Source organism: Charadrius vociferus, unplaced genomic scaffold, assembly GCF_000708025.1.
Source record: "Charadrius vociferus isolate BGI_N301 unplaced genomic scaffold, ASM70802v2 scaffold63, whole genome shotgun sequence".
In the NCBI taxonomy this organism is placed as follows: Eukaryota; Metazoa; Chordata; class Aves; order Charadriiformes; family Charadriidae; genus Charadrius; species Charadrius vociferus.
Genome location: NW_009647579.1, coordinates 859,662 through 876,572, shown reverse-complemented (window position 1 = coordinate 876,572; position 16,911 = coordinate 859,662). Strand labels below are relative to the sequence as shown.

Here is a 16,911-nt window from a genome sequence, read left to right as displayed (position 1 = left end):
ACTCTTTCTTCCAAGTTTTCATCCATTGCAGCCTGGTATATGAATAAATTTGTGAAACACAGATATGATTTAAAAAAATAAGATTTTTTCCCACCACGTTTTTTCTTCCATTTGCTAACCTTGACTTCTTTAGCTGTCATACTCATCGGGCAAGGAGCACTGCACGGCCAGCCTGCAACTACATGCATTTCCCATCTGGCTGTTTCCAAGCAGGATGCTCAATGTCACTTCTTTCAATCTCAGGGTAGACACAAATTTTCACTTGTCTTCGAGACTTTTATTTCTTTGCTAAGTTTATATGAAATTGATTCAGACTTATTCATTATCTCTTTTAGTCATAGGAAATTAGGCTAAAAACTGTTTTCTCTATTGTGCAGTTTAGAGATATGGTTTGCAAGTAGGACGAGAAGAAATACATGTTTGGTTAGTAGCAGGCTGCCTGGAGAGTTTTGTGTAAGTTGTGATTTGAGAGCACGTGTTCTCAGAAATACAACAAAAAGAAATACCTACAGTAATACACATGAAAAATAGTTACAAATAAGTGCGCAAGTAGGTGTCTGCTCATGTTCGCTGTACCTGGTCCAAATGGATCCCTTCTAAATGAAGGAAAAGAAGAAAAGAAAAAAAATCAGCATTATCAGTGTCTTATAAGACACGCAAACCTGTGTGGCACAACAATGAAGGGTTTCAGATTTATTTATTTTTTTTTTAGCAATCTAGGCAAATTTTTTCACTTGAAAAACTGATATAAAAACATTTCAGGAGGCAATCAGAATGCATACTCATTTTGCAGCAAGGTATTCTTTATCTCAAAGGTAATCTATACGCTGTGATTAAAGAATTTTTCAGGCATAGGCATCCAGGAGCTTCTTAAATGACTCTTTAAATGTCTTTAAGGTTTTGATTTTAATAAAGTAGGACATTAAAAAGTGTTAACTAATTGTGATTTCAACCTCTACGGATAAGAAAATACTGCTTGATTAAAGAAGACCTTCTATCACCTTAGATACGATGCAAATTTTTTCAAGTAGTTAATCTCCTCTGCTCAGATATATATTAAGTGATTAAGTGCAGGTGTCGTGCTGTTGTTCACTGCGCACTACCAGTGCAAGCAAATCTCTTCTCCAACTTTTTCACACTGTTGTAAGAGAAGTGCAAGTACTGGCATAATATGAACTGAAAAGTACATGAGCTGAACACAGCAAATAGGATTGGAATGGTGATGTAAGATTGCACTGAAACAGGAGAGTGACTAAGGCTGCTCTTTAAGGATATCTAAAAACTCGTCCATAGGGACAACTGAAAGTATGTGTTCGGTGAAAGAAGAGATGACCGTACGTGGAGGTCCCCTGCCTTAAGTTTTCTACAGAGAAATGAGCAGTGTTTGTGTGCTCTTTCTTTTAGGTGTCGTAGTCCTCACTTACAGCCATTATGCACTAGTCTAAAATGGAGGAAGAGAGGCAAAAGGCTGATGAGTCTATATGTGCTTCTGTTTAATTTTTCTAAACTTCTGAGTGGCCTGTGCTTCTGAGTAGGTAACTTGAAATGTGAACAGTGCTGAGTATAGCTTCTGAATATTGGTTCTCTTTTAAGCTTTCTGAAATGAGACATACCAAAATTCAGGCTCTCTGAACTGCTTTAGGAAAATGTAGGTCATCACCTGTAAAATGCGCGATCCACACAATTCTGAAGTATTTTGAATCCTTGATTAAAAGCATTATAAACCACAGTGTGTATACATATGTCTGTGTATATATATATAATTTATGAGGTTCTCTGTGTGAATGGCTCATATTGGCAAATAATCATATTTTGACTAGGTATTGATGTTTACACCAAACTAAAAGGACCAGATAGTGAAGTGTCCCTTGTTACTCACAGGATGGAGAAACCCATACTTTGACTTGGGAGACACAGCAGTCCCAAAAATGGAGCAGGGAGTATTTCTGAAAGACTAACGTACACATTGCTTTTTCCCATAAGTGTTTTAAGTGAATAATTCCTGAAAGTACACTAATTTTCTTTTTTTTTCCCACCATATACGTAGAATTCCACTTTCTCAAGTACAGATTTACTAATTAAACTTATGTCAATCATTTTACTCTATTGTTGAAAAAGCTTTCAGCAACATAGAAAAAAAATAGGCTTGGTTTGAAGCAAGAGTTACACCTTGCTGTGTACTGACTACTACACTTAACATTCTCATGCAATACTGGACTTAATAGGGGGAAAAATTCAAATAAATAAAATTTCTTAAGCAGAATATTGAATATTTGAACAGTATTAATACTACACTAGGAGTATTTGAGATCATAGTATAATAAAATCAGTTCTGCAAAAAAAACCCACCACCACCTTTGCTTTTTCTTATTAAGTTGAAAATTAGTGTTAGGCTACTAATATGACTCGTTTCATTTTATAGATCTCTGCTATAAAGTCTGTTCTTACACTGTCTTAATTCATACATAGGTGAAATGTATGTATGTAGAAACATCAATTTTGTATTGCGTGAATTTTTAGCAGGTGTATTGAATCAGAAAGTTCTAACATTCAGTCTACAGAGCACCCTTGCAATCTTACCAAAGCTGACTGCCTGTAATAAACACAGCTCAAAAGTTCTTTGCAGCTGCCATGTTTTCTGCTGAAGCTTAATATTCTAACTCCACAGAAGTTTTGATCTTGTCAAAAGACTAAAATTGTAGCAAGGCCTCTTTGATGAAAATTCCATATTGGTCTTTTCTCATTAAAGAAAAGGAAAATATATGAAGGGGAAGTGATGCATTTAAATGAGGCCTGATGAAACTATAGCCATGAAATTTGTCAGTCCTTCATCACCCTTGCATGATGTGGGCTCCAGATGCCAAGTTTGTGATGTATAAAGATGCTTGACATCTAAGCACTGAAAAGGAAGTGGTGACAGCTCAAATAGCTGTGGCCTCTGCTGTTCTCAATGCTGTCAGGTTGTAGGAGATGTTTTAAAGGATTAACAAAGCTGTGATCACTAAGCCAAGCAATTCTGGTTGTAGTCTACGTTTTCGATGACCTGCCATTTGAAAATAACATATTGCTATTATCTGATGTTTGGTCACATTCTGTAAGGCTGAGCATTTTAAAGCATATGCAACTACTCTTTTGTTACTGTAGTTATAATCTCTAATGTTTCTTGAAACTGGACAAACTGGATGAGACATTGTTGGACAAAGTTAGTACCAGTTCTAACTTTTAAAGCATGCAGCATTTAAAAAAAGCCAACACCCAACTACTTAACATTAAACAACAAAACTTTCTGGAAACAGAGAGTTTAGGACAGGGAGTGCAGTGGTTGATAGCAATGTTGGGAACCCAGTCCTTCAAGATTAGCCAGAAGTTTCTCACGCTTGTCTTTTCACCAATTATTACTGTTTGAGGCTGCTTCTTATGAAACATTCCTTTTTTGCGTTTCTTCTTTGGAAATAAACAAGCAGAAAACATGACAGACATAAACCACATCATACTCCTTGTTGCAATCTTCCTTAATTTGTTCTGTCTAGTTTATAACTTGGAATTTTGTGTTTTCGCAGGGTTTTTTACTCAGATCTCTACCTTAGCTGATGTTCAAGAGAATGTTATGGAATACCTCCATGTTCTTAGCCGGCCAAAGGTTATTGACCAAGAGCACGATGTAGTATGGACTGAAGCATATATTGACAGCACTGTAAGTCTGCATGATGAAGCATTTAACATAGACTTACTGCATATAATGAGGAATTAGGAGCAAAAGTGTTGTGGTAGAAACATGAGTTGTGCATCTAATTTCTGTTGTTGGAATGTGCTGATTCAGTGTAAGAATCGGGACTTGATATCTTTCTTACAAGTAAATAATTCAAGATTACTGAACTTTAGCAGATATTTATATGTTGTAAATTACATAGAAAATAATAAGCAAACATGAGTAACAGATAATTTTAAAATTTATGACCTCCAAATGTACATTTCTTTTATTAATCAAAAAATGGGCATTGAACAGAAATTGTTTAGATTGAGTAACCATTTTTTCTATATGTTTTAAAACATGTCAGTGAATATGTCAGTATAAAAGCATAGACTGAAAAGAATCCATATTTTTAGTATATAGAGGTGGGTCAACATCTAGGGGACAGCTGTGATGTCTTGTTTCTTTTGATCCAGTTAAAATACTTGGTTTGTATATTATCCATAGAACAAGAGTTTGTAGCAAATATCTATCATTTAGGACAAGTAATGCCAAGTATTCAATAGAGTGAATAGAAGATCACAGATGACTACTGGCAAAGCTTTCTTTGTTTTAAATTTTTACTTTCATGAAGATGGGGCAAGGTAGGAGAATCGCATCAGGTTCATTTTGATATTTGGGGTTTTTTTTGTTTGTTTTGTTTTGAGTCTGTAATGCTTCTAGAAGGTTTAGTTTTAAATCAATATAAAAATATTCTAGGAAAAAGCCCACCCTGGGAATAGAGTTTTGCTTCATTTTCACAGTTGCTTAGGTCTTTTCTGTTCTTCAGTTGTGGCCAGGTGTAATGTGAAATAAATACTAAACCTGCAATTATGGAGGAGAAACAAAAAGTTTCTTGGAAATGCTGCTTTGGAGGGAATTTACTTATCTCTGTTTTCTTTTTTAAAAGAACATATTAATCCAGTCTCCCCTTCATTCTCTTTCTTTTGTTGAAGCGTAAGGATGAGACGAACAGAAACTACCTGTTATCGCTCTCCCTTCAGGGCATCCCATGAAATGGGGAGATGACTAGGAAAATCTAGTTATTATTCACTTCTTGCTTTTATATGCTTGAAGTAATCAGTGTGTTGAAGGGAGTTTGTGTATTTGCTAGAGAGAGTAGCAGGAGATCATCCATGTAGGTGGTGTTTTAGTAAAACTCTCCTCCTTGTCTGCATATGAATCTTGCATGGAAAGTGTTGCAAACAAAATCTTCCTCCTTTCTCAACACCAAGTCCTCCCCTTAACCTACCAATAAAAGTACAAAATGCTGTTTCAGAATGAATTTTATACTTTACTATCTCTTTCATCTGTTAATCTGTATTTCTTTGATCATTGCAGGGACTAAAATATTCAGAAAGGTTAGTCTAACTTTCAGGGATTCTCTTGTAGGCTATGGAAAGGCTAAGGAAAAGGAAGAACTTAATGTTGTGTGAAATATTAAGTGAATACAGCAGGGGTGAGTAAATGCAAGTGAACTTAGGAACACTAGAGGGAGCGTAGAGAAGGAATCTTGAGAAAACAGGAAAATAAAAAACAATGGAGCTGCTACATTCTTGAATAAAGGAACTGTTTAAATCCAAACAACAGCTGTTTTACTGCAATCAAAATAAAATACTTCCAGGTTCTTCTATTTCTCTTCTTTTCTCACTCTCTTGACTAAGGCTAATTAATGTCACTATACACACACACATATATATGTGTATATATACACATATATATACATACTCATATGCACACACATATTTTTAAGTGTCTGAAAACTCCACTCAGGACCCTAATGGGTTCGGTGCTATAAGAAAAGATTTAAAAATAGAATACCGTTGTCTGCTTAGTTGCAAACTACCTTTCTTCTTCCCCCCCCCAAAAAAAAAAAAACCCACACAAAAAAACAACCTCATAGGCAAAGGAACAGGATAAATTAGGGTAGTCACATACAAAATTCTGGAAATAGCAATGAAGGGAACCTTGTAACAAACCGGATGTGCTTCTGCCTTAGATAAAGCTGCTCGAGTGCTATTTTCAGAGGCAAATTCACTGCCCATCATTAATGTCTTGGCATTGGAAGTGCCATCTAAATAATCCTCTCAATCCCATAACTTGTTGATTTTCACAGACAGTTTGTGTCCCTGCTCTTCCGTGGCTGCTGCTTGGACCTTGCCAGGTTAGAGATAGTAGTGTATTTCCAGGCAGCTTAAATGTTCTTATCATCCAGCTGTGTCTCAGCAGCCACGGATGGATTCTCAGGGCTGTTCGTACATGGTTGTAATCAGCGTACTGTGCCCTAACAGCATGGAGTGTACTTCCCCATCCCCTTCTCACCAATATAAGAGCTAATTGGCCAGCTGTGATGTTTCTGAGTGAGCAACATTATGCTGGAACATACTAGGATCCAGACAGAAAGAAGCTGTACAGGAATAGTCTTAGAATACAAAACATTTCCCCCGATGCCCCAGACTGTTCTCATCCAGTATTTGTCCAGGACAAAGTCATCTGTGAAAGCCAGAGTTAGGTCATTTAAGTGTTTGATACCATTTAGGAATATTCCCAGAAGAATTTTGCTACTAAAATAAGGCATCTAATTCCTGCGTCTGTTCACCTTTCCTGTAAGAGGATGTCTGCAAAATGTTCATACAGCTGCCTCTTCAGCCTGGCTTTGACACTCTGAGATGCTTCACTTACTGTTAGGAAAAAAGTATGGCATTTATAGAACTGGAAATCCCTGGCAAGATATCAAATGCAGAAAATGTAACATGGGGGAACCTGTATGTATGTCAGGTCTCTGTTGCCTTTGATACTGTCAGGATCACACCTCTGGTAGTTGAAAGGATTACAAAGCAACTGATACTGGGCCTTTCTGGGTGACTCCTTGCTTCACAGGCAGCTGAACTGGCTTCCTTTTTTCTGCCCTTAGACTTTGATCTCCCCCCAGTGTTTCCTGCCTTTTTGAAGAGGTAACCATCCAGCTCCTAGGGTCAGCTTTAGTTGCCCTCCATCAGAAAATTCTTTGTTTCTTCCCTTAAGCTCAGGATTTCATGTTGGAAACATTATCAGTGACTCAAACGCTCGTTTCTTTCCAAAAAAAGGCCTTTTGACATAGGAGTGATGTAATCTTAAAAGAGCTGTCTCTGACTCTCAGAGAAACTTAACAGATTTCTGAAATCGTTTGAATTTAGGTTTGTGGAGAACTGGGCTGATTCCTCATTGTACTTGGTTTAGTCGTTCACTTGAGAAATAGTCTTAAAAAGCTTATCTTGGGTTAATTCTAAAGTCAGCTTCACAGTAGTTGGAGTGCTAGACCTGTAATAGGCTCGTAGCTTAAGTGTTGCCAATACCTTTAGGCTAAAATGTTGGGATTGACGTATGTGATATATGCCAGCCAGTGTCTAGTCTTCTGATTCCAAATTACACGCCTTTCCCTAGGCTTGGTCTCTCTTCCATTTGTACTTCTCTAGTCAGCAGTTTGATAAGCACTAAAAGTGATTAAGCTTTGTTGGATCTGTGCAATTCTATGGGAAAGTGTGTTTCGGCTGTCAAGAGAGAGGGGACAGGCAGATGATTCTTGATTGTGGAGTTTAATAGGAGAAGAGATTGTCTTGCTACGTGTTCATGGTCAGCCGTATAGCCGAGAGGTGCTGTAAGGGCTAGCTTGGACGCTTGCAGCTGGGACATGTGTACAGAGAGTGCTAGACAGTCAGGTCTGGACGGCACTCCAACAGACCAGTCTCAACGTAACTTTGCTGCCTCAAAAGTAGCTCCCGTTTGGATCTGATAGCGCTGCTTCAACATCACTGAGGCCTACAAGTATGTAACGCTTCAGAAAATAAAATACTTTAATGGGTGCTTAAAAACAGAGTTTCTAATGGAACGCTTCCAAAGGTACTCTTCCCTGAGTAGAAAAGAATTCTGAAAGTATTTCAGGGAGGGAGGGAGGGAACAATTTAAAGTGGTCAATGACTTCTTTTAAGCATGTGTGCATCTAGAGCAAGTCAATACAAGTGAATATATTGGGGGGGGGAAAGGAAACTTGCCTGGGCATCAGAATAGTCAAGTAATGTATAGAGGTAGTCTTTTGGGATTTTGGGTAATCATCTATAAAGCACAGAAGCCCTTAACTCATTCTTATGGTAACATCTGGAATGTGGAGAAACATTACTTTTTGCTGCAGGAAATAAAGAAAAAAAGACTGAACTGGCCCCTGAGTTCCCACAAGCTGTTTAAAAGCTTGTGATTGACAATTTGTTTATTGGGGTGTATAATTTGACCTACGTGGACCTTTGTTGACTCTTCCTGGTGAAATTTGTTTCTCATAAGTGTATCTGAATATATTCTCTGGATCTAATGCACGATTGAGTTCATCTCCTTCAGGCTATTAGTTTCCAGCTGTGAGCAGATTCAGGCATACATTATCTGTTCAGTTTCCAATTGGAGGATTCCTTTGCATAAAAAGAGCAAATTATTGTTTCATTTAATGTTTTGAAATGACTGTCTAGTGCTTCAGAATTTAAGAGTTCATTTTAAAAAAAGCATTCTGAGTCATTACAGGTCATGATTCGTCATAATATCAATGGTGAGTGGTTTTTACTCTTTATAACTTTCTTCAGTGTTAAAGTATTATATGTTCATGCTTCATCTGCGTTATCCCCACTTTCTTTTGACAGACATTAAATTATGGATTTTAATGCAATTCTACAATTGCTGTTAAAAAAATAAAATAAATTATAACCCTCTTTTCTTTCTTTTTTTTTTTTTTTAAGCAGGGATTTTTTGGAAATATTTTTCCGACCGAGAGGCTGATACTGTGCTAGTAAGGCAACCTGTCCACGAACCTTATTTCCCTTTATGGGTGCAGTAAATTGAGGTAGCTCCGCTGAGCTAAATCCTAGACTAAGTATTTCTAAAATGCTTATGGCAGATGTTACAATTACATTATTACATATATGATCAAACAATTTCAATTTATTCATCTTCATCCTTAAAAAAAATAAATCAAGTACTGTGTAGGCATACTTTTTACTCTGGTTTAGGTTCTTTGCAGAAATTCAGTAGGAAGTATAGGAAGCTCACGCTTCTCAGCTGTCACATCAAAATCCAAATGTATGGAAATTTAGATTCTGGGATACAGTTCTTTGTCAAAGGATGAATTCTGAGCCAGTTCCTGAAAAGCAAGGGAAACTGTATACCTGAAGTCCTGTGTATAATGTACAGAGATATAACAGAAAGGCCTACAGACTGAAAGCTATTATGTTGGCATTTTTTCCATCCAGGAGTTTCTGGTGAGGTATAAAAATGCTGTTTAGTGTTTCTTCCATTCGCACAGTTTTTTTTGTATTCCGTGCACAGAAGACCTTTTATGAAGTAACAAAAATTAAATAGTACCCGGTTTCCACTAGCTTCTATTCCCAGAGATATCTTCAAATACTTCTGGTGGCACGAGTTAATTGTGCTATTATAATAAGTGGGTGTAATTAGCATTTTTATCACAGTAAAAGGTTCCCTGGGCCTCTATTTCAAAACTAACTTCTAGATTGTAGTACTGGTATGCATTAATATGCATCAGAGTATTCAGAATGCTCATGTATATCTACAGCAAGTAAATATTGGTAATCACTGCAGAACTGCATGAAATGTCATTAATCAGCAGTATTTTTTTTTTTTAACATGTTTTAAAAACTAGAAATCTGTGTTGCTTTTTCCCCAATCCCGCTTTGCACTTGGTTACATGCTCTAACCCTCCCTTTGTGGCCAACATCTCTTAATCTCTGGTAATTTACAGCTCTTTATCAGAGAATGTCATCACCGCTGACTGACTCTGAGGTTCCCATGAGAATTTCCTTTTCTTGCTTTGACATTTGAGTGAATTGGGTGAGGGAAGGAAAATCCCATGCATGGATATCAGGCCTTCCATCAGGTAGGTTTGTTCTTAAAATAAGGTTCTTCAAGCTCTACTTTGTCTCCTGTAGATCTGCGGAGGTCTTTTGAAGACTCTGATATGGGAGAAAAAGTAGAAAGTAGCCTAGGGAATGCCTTCTTATCAGCACTTCAGTCTGGATTAATTATCCTGGAAAAAATATAACAGATCTGACCCATTTCATCTTTTTCGAAGCTTCTATAAGAGCACAATTACAGTTTGAAGTTGCAGACCATGGTCCAGAAAATTTGGTTTGCTGTATTTGCACTGGGATCTTTTAGGTCTGGGACAATGCTTGAAACATTAACAGTGATGATCAATGCAGCTACTTGTACACACAATAAAAAAAGATTATGCACATATTTATATGTAGGTGCGACATCCCTTTATGCTGATGATCAGCGGGCCGTCTTTGCAAATCTTCATTGACAGTCCAATAAAAAAAAAAACTTTGATCCATGACTTTTATGAGTCCAGTGGCCCAAAATTTCTAGTTGCTGTAATGAAGTATTCTTGTTTTGTCCTAAACAGTTCTAATCTGTTTGTTTTACTGCTGGATCTAGAATAAATGAATTACCGTTAACGACTATAACTGTTTCAAATTCAGCAAGATCTGTGTCAACTGTCAAAACATAATGAGTGCTCAAGATAGTAAATGAATAAAACTTAACTGAATAGAATTAATGCACTCTCATCTTTCAGATGCAGCTCAAAATAACAATGGATGTTGGTCTTTTTTGTTAGAAAATGCACATCTGATTTACTTATGTTAGGCAGCAGGGTGCTAATCAGTGCAAGGAATGCTGTGCCACTTAAATTTGAGCTTAAAGCCCTTGCTCACAAACCAGTACAAGAGTCATGATGCAGTGTGTCCCAATAAAACACACAAATTGAGACCCCTGAAATGAAAATTGGGATGTGCGAAGGAAAATAAAGTCTGTAATAATGTATTGGGAATAAGGATACTTTAAATAAGAATGGTTTGTGCATTGTTCCATGCAAACACAGCATATACAAATAAGGACATGCATAAGCATAGATAGCACCTATGCACAGGTATGTATGTATATATCTACCTTTCAGCTTTTGAAGTAAACTATTTCATTTGATAAATTACATGTTTGCTTTACTCCACTGCTAGTGCTGGAACTTAAGCTATTAGAGCAATTTTCAGTGATTGCATTAAGCATAGAATATTACTACAGAGAGCTAATTGCTAGTTGTCAAAGTCACTAGAAAAAATGTCAGGAAATAGCAATATTTATTTTAATGAATTAACACTCTTCATGTGTATCGCTGTATATGGTATTTACACTATAAAATGCTATATGTGATACATCAAAAAGATGTTTAAAACATCAAAAACAAAAAACAAAAACAAAAGTCCTGCACTTAAAGAGGAACATAAAATTTCCTGCTGGGGATGTGGAACATGGAATGCCATCTGTATTATATGGCACTGAGAAAACTGATTATGTTTGGACCTCTATTTCATAGCAGATGGGTTCATTAAATTTAATAGCCTCCAGAGCCTTTAGAAACAGTGTTAAAAACATGTGGAACATGCTGAGACACTTCACTTCTCGCCCCACAGTCATTATAACTCTGGCACAGACTATAAATATTACAGTACTTTATTTCCATTGAAATGGATTACTATTATAATTATTTCTCCTAGAGTACATTTACATGAGAAATGCAGAATGCAAATTGTAATTTTTCAAACTTTGAGATATGCAGTTGATTTCTTTAAATGCATTTTACAGTTCTTTGCACTGGGAGGCTTTGATATAGAACTTATTTTTATCTTCTTCCTGAGACATAAGCATGCAGTTGTAACGCCACAGCAAAGCTAGGTCTCGAGCAGCTCTGCTCCCAGTGTGGTGCAAATAAGACAAGCATTATGTTAAACCATAGAAGGGAAATCAGAGCAGTGTTACATCTTGACTTTTAGCTATATATTAATTCTCTTTTCTAGTATTTTATATGATAGGGTAACTACAATTTGACCTTGGTCTCTATTCGTCTTTCATCACCGGAGCACAGAGAGATTAAATATCTAATTTCTAGTCGCAGTGGTTCCTGCAGAAACATTGCTTTAAACAGAGTAAAAACTCAGCTCTTTTTGAAATATTCTCAAAATTTGATAGCTAAAGGAATATTTTAGTGCTATTTACTTTTTGATTTTAAATGATGTTTCAAATGAGAACAGGGAAGTTTTTACCACATTTAAGTGCTTTGACATCTGTCTAACATTCTTCCTCCTCTTCATTTACACATTCTGATGTTTAAACTATATTACTTTTTTATGAACTTTATTATATTTGATCGAGATTTTTTCAAAAAATAACACGGTTTCCCAATAACCATAATAATCTTGTTCTTGTAATTCTCAGTAACGCTCTTCTGTTTCCCTTTCCTTTCCTACAAAATGCTGTGACTGTCCACACTGTCTTTTACTGTTTTCTAAGGTCATTCTTGTTTTAGGTTGTACTGACCGGGTTAATGCAGATTTTCCCCTTCTTCGCATCACTGTCTTCAACTCCAATTTTGTCACTGACCATTGCTGATACTAACAAGACCTGCAAATTTTAATAAACCACTAAAGTCCTACTACGGTAGATGATGTATGATGACAGGTTTAAATAACAATAGCTTCCTCGTATATTTTACATTCCAAGTAATAGGTAAGAATCACCAGTTCCTTAGTGTAAGTGAGGCAGTGAGTGTAAGGACACAGTAAGAAAGTATAGGTCAACACAACAAGCAATTATCGGTCTATGAGATCTGAAGGATGAAGGGCAGTATGTGAAAACACGCACAATTGCATGTTCAATTCTTTCAAACTGTAGTGTCCACTTATACAGGGCTCCCACACAAGTGTTCTTTGTTAAGAATCATGGAGTTCCTTGCTTGTGTTTTGTTAAACTTAATTTCATGAAGGTATTCGGGCAATCCAGTATTTACAGCTCTTAATAGTGTTTCAAAGTGGTTACACTCACAAAACACACTCTGTGATTAAATTTTGTAAATCAGAAAATTCAGTAAGGTTTGAATGTTAAAGGAACGTGGTTTGCTGTTTTGAGAGCTGTCAAGTGCAATGATATTATGTTAGGACTTTGTCATGAATTGTTAAGCTTTTCTTTGCTGCAAACATGGTGTGTCTTGTGACATGATTGCTTTGCACCAAATACCTGTTTCTTCTTACATGAAAACTGATGGGATGTATGTGAAAAAGAATCCATAGAATGACAGGTGTCTGTAGGTTTTGCCTGCTGGATGTTCTCCCACCAGTTACTACATACAAATTACAGAGAATTGCTCTGCTGTTGAATTTGATTAACAGGCATATTCATGCCAAAAAGGGTATTGGTCTCATTTGCAGACACCTGAACACTAGAGATAGAGCAGCTTGGGACCATTTCCAGCTGTGGTCTGCCAATGACATACAGTGCCTTTAGGTGAGGGGACAGAAAAAGCTTTTAATTTCCAGCTTGTCTCACAGGGAATTTTTTGGTTTTGTTGTGACACATAAATAAAATCAAAAGGTGGCAAGTCACTAACTAGAGGGAGAATTTGTTTCTAGATCTCTATATGCTATGGCGAATCCAACATTTAGGAGGATATGTCTATTCTTAGTGAAAATAACTAAAGACATTCGCAGCTGATAATTGTCTGTCTTTGATCTTATTGCCACCACTCTGAGTGAAAATGAGTTAATGATAAGAAAATTGTAGCTATTTTGTCAGATATTTTACCTTTTTTTCTGCCTGGTTTTGTCTTTAGTTTTCACATAACACATTTTTTTAGGGTAAATGATAATGTAAGAAAGCAATGAATTTAATATAATGTACTAAATCCCATCCTTTGATCTCATATATGTCATTCTTTGACTTTCTGGTAGAAAGAGGGCAGCGAAGATGAAATATACTTTATCTGCACTGCTGGAGTAAAAACCTGAAATAATAAGAAAGACTTATTAAATTATTGGTGCCATTCGAGCTTTGTTGCAGTGGCAGAATTGAGTGCAAAAAGGAAAAGCAGAAGAGAGAATGAAAGGAAATTATCTTCTCTTTTGTCTATTGTTCTGCAGATGTTGAAGTTGTTAGTTATTTATAGCTCTCCTTTTTGTATAATCAGGAGATTGCACATACAACTCAGTCAAGCACACAATACATTATGCACATTAAAGTTAATGTTTATCAGAGTCATTATGACTAATATTTACTTTGAAGTTAGTAATTGCTGGAGAAATTATTCAGAAATACACTTTATTCTACAAGGAATAATAGGATGTTTCCTACTGATGTTCTTGCTGCTTGAGAGCAAGGCATTCGACCTTTGTCCGCACCATCGTATTTTCTCACATCAGATCTTTCCAAGCAACCCTTAGCCTTAACGACTAGTTGAAATATGATCTAACCAGTTGGCAAATGTATGACCTTCAGCAACATCAGTATCAGCAGGAGAAAGCTTAGAACACTTCAGTGTTTTGTCTGGAATTTGTAAGAGCCATGTTGCCTGCATTGACAGCAGATTTTTTGGGAAGAAAATGTAATCACCCTAAATATTAGTTTACATTGCCTAGTTCTAGGTAAACCATTAAAATCCCTAAGGACTACGGTTGACACAAGGAGCCTATAGGGCCATTCCATTTCAAGTCTTCTTTTACAGAACATTATTTTTTTTACAGTAATGTTTATTTAGTGGCACATAAATACTACAAGAGAATATGCATTAGAAGCAGTATACTAATACTAAGGAACAATACCACATACAGAGCTTTCTAATGTTCTGTTACAGCCAATGACCTCGGTATAATAAAGGCCTCAGTTTTCAATATTGTTAGTTTTTTTCCAGAAAACTGTCAAAAAAAACCCCAACCGAAAAATACACTGCCTAAATCAGCTGTATGCTTGCATTCCATACGGGTCTCCATTTATGTACGTGAAGTTATACTGATGTAAAACAGAAGACAGATTCATTGTATTAAATCTCAGTTTAAGGGGCTTGGATTATACTTCTGTTGACCAATGGAACAATTCTAACATTTTCTTTCCTGGATTAAAGCCTCAAAAATTCAGGAGTTACAGTAAACAGCAAGTTGCCTTTATAGGAAAGAAAAGTTTAATTTTTCTTCCCTACTTCACCTTGTCTTTTTTGTGTTACAGTTCAGTTCAATAAAATGGAGATAGAGTGAAAGCTGATTTTGCAATAATCAGTTTTTTTATGTTCACAAATTTTTTTGCTGTGTAGCCAACAACAAGATAATGGGATTTATCACATTTTAGGTCCTAGCATGCCTAAAAAGGACCTTAATGTCTGCAAAAAGTTCCAGCTCTGAGATAGCAGAATGAGTTTTGAGACCTTTCTTGTGAGTTCTTATAGTGAAGGAGTGGTAAAATTTTCTTAACCTGCTGGATAATGCAATAAGGGGAAAAGAGCCAGAAGGTGATGAAGAAATTTGCCTCAGGCTAGGTTTCACAAATGTTGGATTAAATAATGAGAAACTGCATATTTGAAATTAACTTAGATCATCTAGAAATGCTCTCAAATTCATGATCCTCCAACAAATCAGAGTCTTAGCTCTCAGCCATCAAGTCAGATTGGCTTTTAGGAAGCTTTGAACTTTCAAGCTATGCAGAGTAACAACAGAAAGCTTCTCTCAAAATAAAAAAGCAAGAGAATGTAGCTCTTTCTACAGAGTGAGTGAATCTTTATAGATCCTGATGAATTCAACTTGCAGTGTGAAGGGTCCATAAAATCTTCCATGGCTTTTTTGATAAAGCGTAGCTGTAAAATCTCTGTGTAAGACTGGAATGGTGAGATACATTAGCTACATACTTATCAGAATGATAGGCGGAACTTGTTCCTCAAAACAGAGCTAATGAACAAGAAGCAGCATTGAATAGGCTATTTTATCATTTATAATGGCGGCACTAGCCAGATCTGTGGTACAAACCTAACCACAAACTGATATAAAAATATTGTAGACAAGAGAAAGAATGTATTGTTAGATTAGGAGCTGATACAACTAAGAGATTTCACAATGTTAAATGCTGGAGCATTTTCTAAACTTAAAAAAAAACCCCTTTGTTTTATCATATATTTTCAAAATAATGCTTGTAACAATTAGAGGCTTAAACCTGCCCTCTGATATTGTACATCTCGGTTAGCTAATAAAATCAGTTGCTTTGTTTATGCATGTGAACCTGAAACACACATGTTTCTAATTTGGAGACACACGATGGCCACCTTGCTACCAGAGAATAGTATTTTAGCATATTGGTAACTTATTTCCAAAATACACATTGGACACTTGATTCTCAAATGATAATACAAAGCCTGGACACAGTTTTTATGGAGGTTTGTTTTCTGGGTTTAGGGAGTGTGCTTCCTTCCCTTACAAAGCAAAACAGTACATTTACACATCTATCTGAGCTCAATTCTTGGATTTCTGACTGCAGCTTTTATGCAGTATTTTTGCACGCAATTTGTTCCTTTTTTTTCTTTATGCTTCCTCCGAACTTTTGCAGATGTGCCTTAACATGGAGTGTTTTGCCATTTCAGAAGCAAATTGATAAACAAAAGAAAAGGTGATTCCCTTTGAAAAACTGTTTGAAGCTTTTCATTTAGTAGTTGTGCATGAGCTGCCTTTCCTGCTGCTTTCTAGTGTCCTTGATCTATTATCATATCTGTGGGTTTCTTCTTCTCAGTGAATGAAATTGTGCTAACACTTTTGTGCCTTCTTTCTTCCTTTAAATTGTTCATTAGCTCAAATAACCTTATAAGCTTATGGTATCTATCTCATTATGCCCTCCAGCATACTGCTCCTTTCAAAGCAGTTCTGGGCCATTGGCTACTGACGTAACCTTCAAGGTAATTTGTGTTAGCTAAAACCAAAATTTGTTCAAGAGTTGAACTTTAAAGAAGTGATAAATGGGAAAAAAGCATAAAATACAATAATTATTGTGAACGTTTTTGTTAGGCAACTAACAAAGCAGATTGTTCCCTCTATAAAAACATTCACTATTTTTATTCTAAAAGATAATTTGTTTCAGCACTTAGAGGCCTGAGCTGGTTCCAGTCTTTGTATCAGACTTCTAGAATCAACTAGTTGATTTGAAAATATTTTTGGAAGGACTTATTTCTAAGCAAGTAAGAAAGAGGAAGAGTAAGTCCAGTTAATTGCAATCTCTCCTCCCCCGAACCCCACTCCATTTTTCTTTGCTTTGACATTCCTAGAATCTTTTGCATCACAGATTCATGT

At 36.3% G+C, this 16,911-nt stretch overlaps 1 protein-coding gene across 1 annotated transcript in view; it reads left to right on the top strand.

The window, feature by feature from the left end:
• Window positions 1-16,911, top strand: part of CACNA2D3 (calcium channel, voltage-dependent, alpha 2/delta subunit 3) — a 459,453-nt gene that overhangs the window by 297,987 nt on the left and 144,555 nt on the right. The window contains exon 13 of the mRNA XM_009880928.1: window positions 3,561-3,694. Coding sequence (XP_009879230.1) covers window positions 3,561-3,694 — 134 coding nt within the window. The remainder of the gene's footprint in view (window positions 1-3,560; window positions 3,695-16,911) is intronic.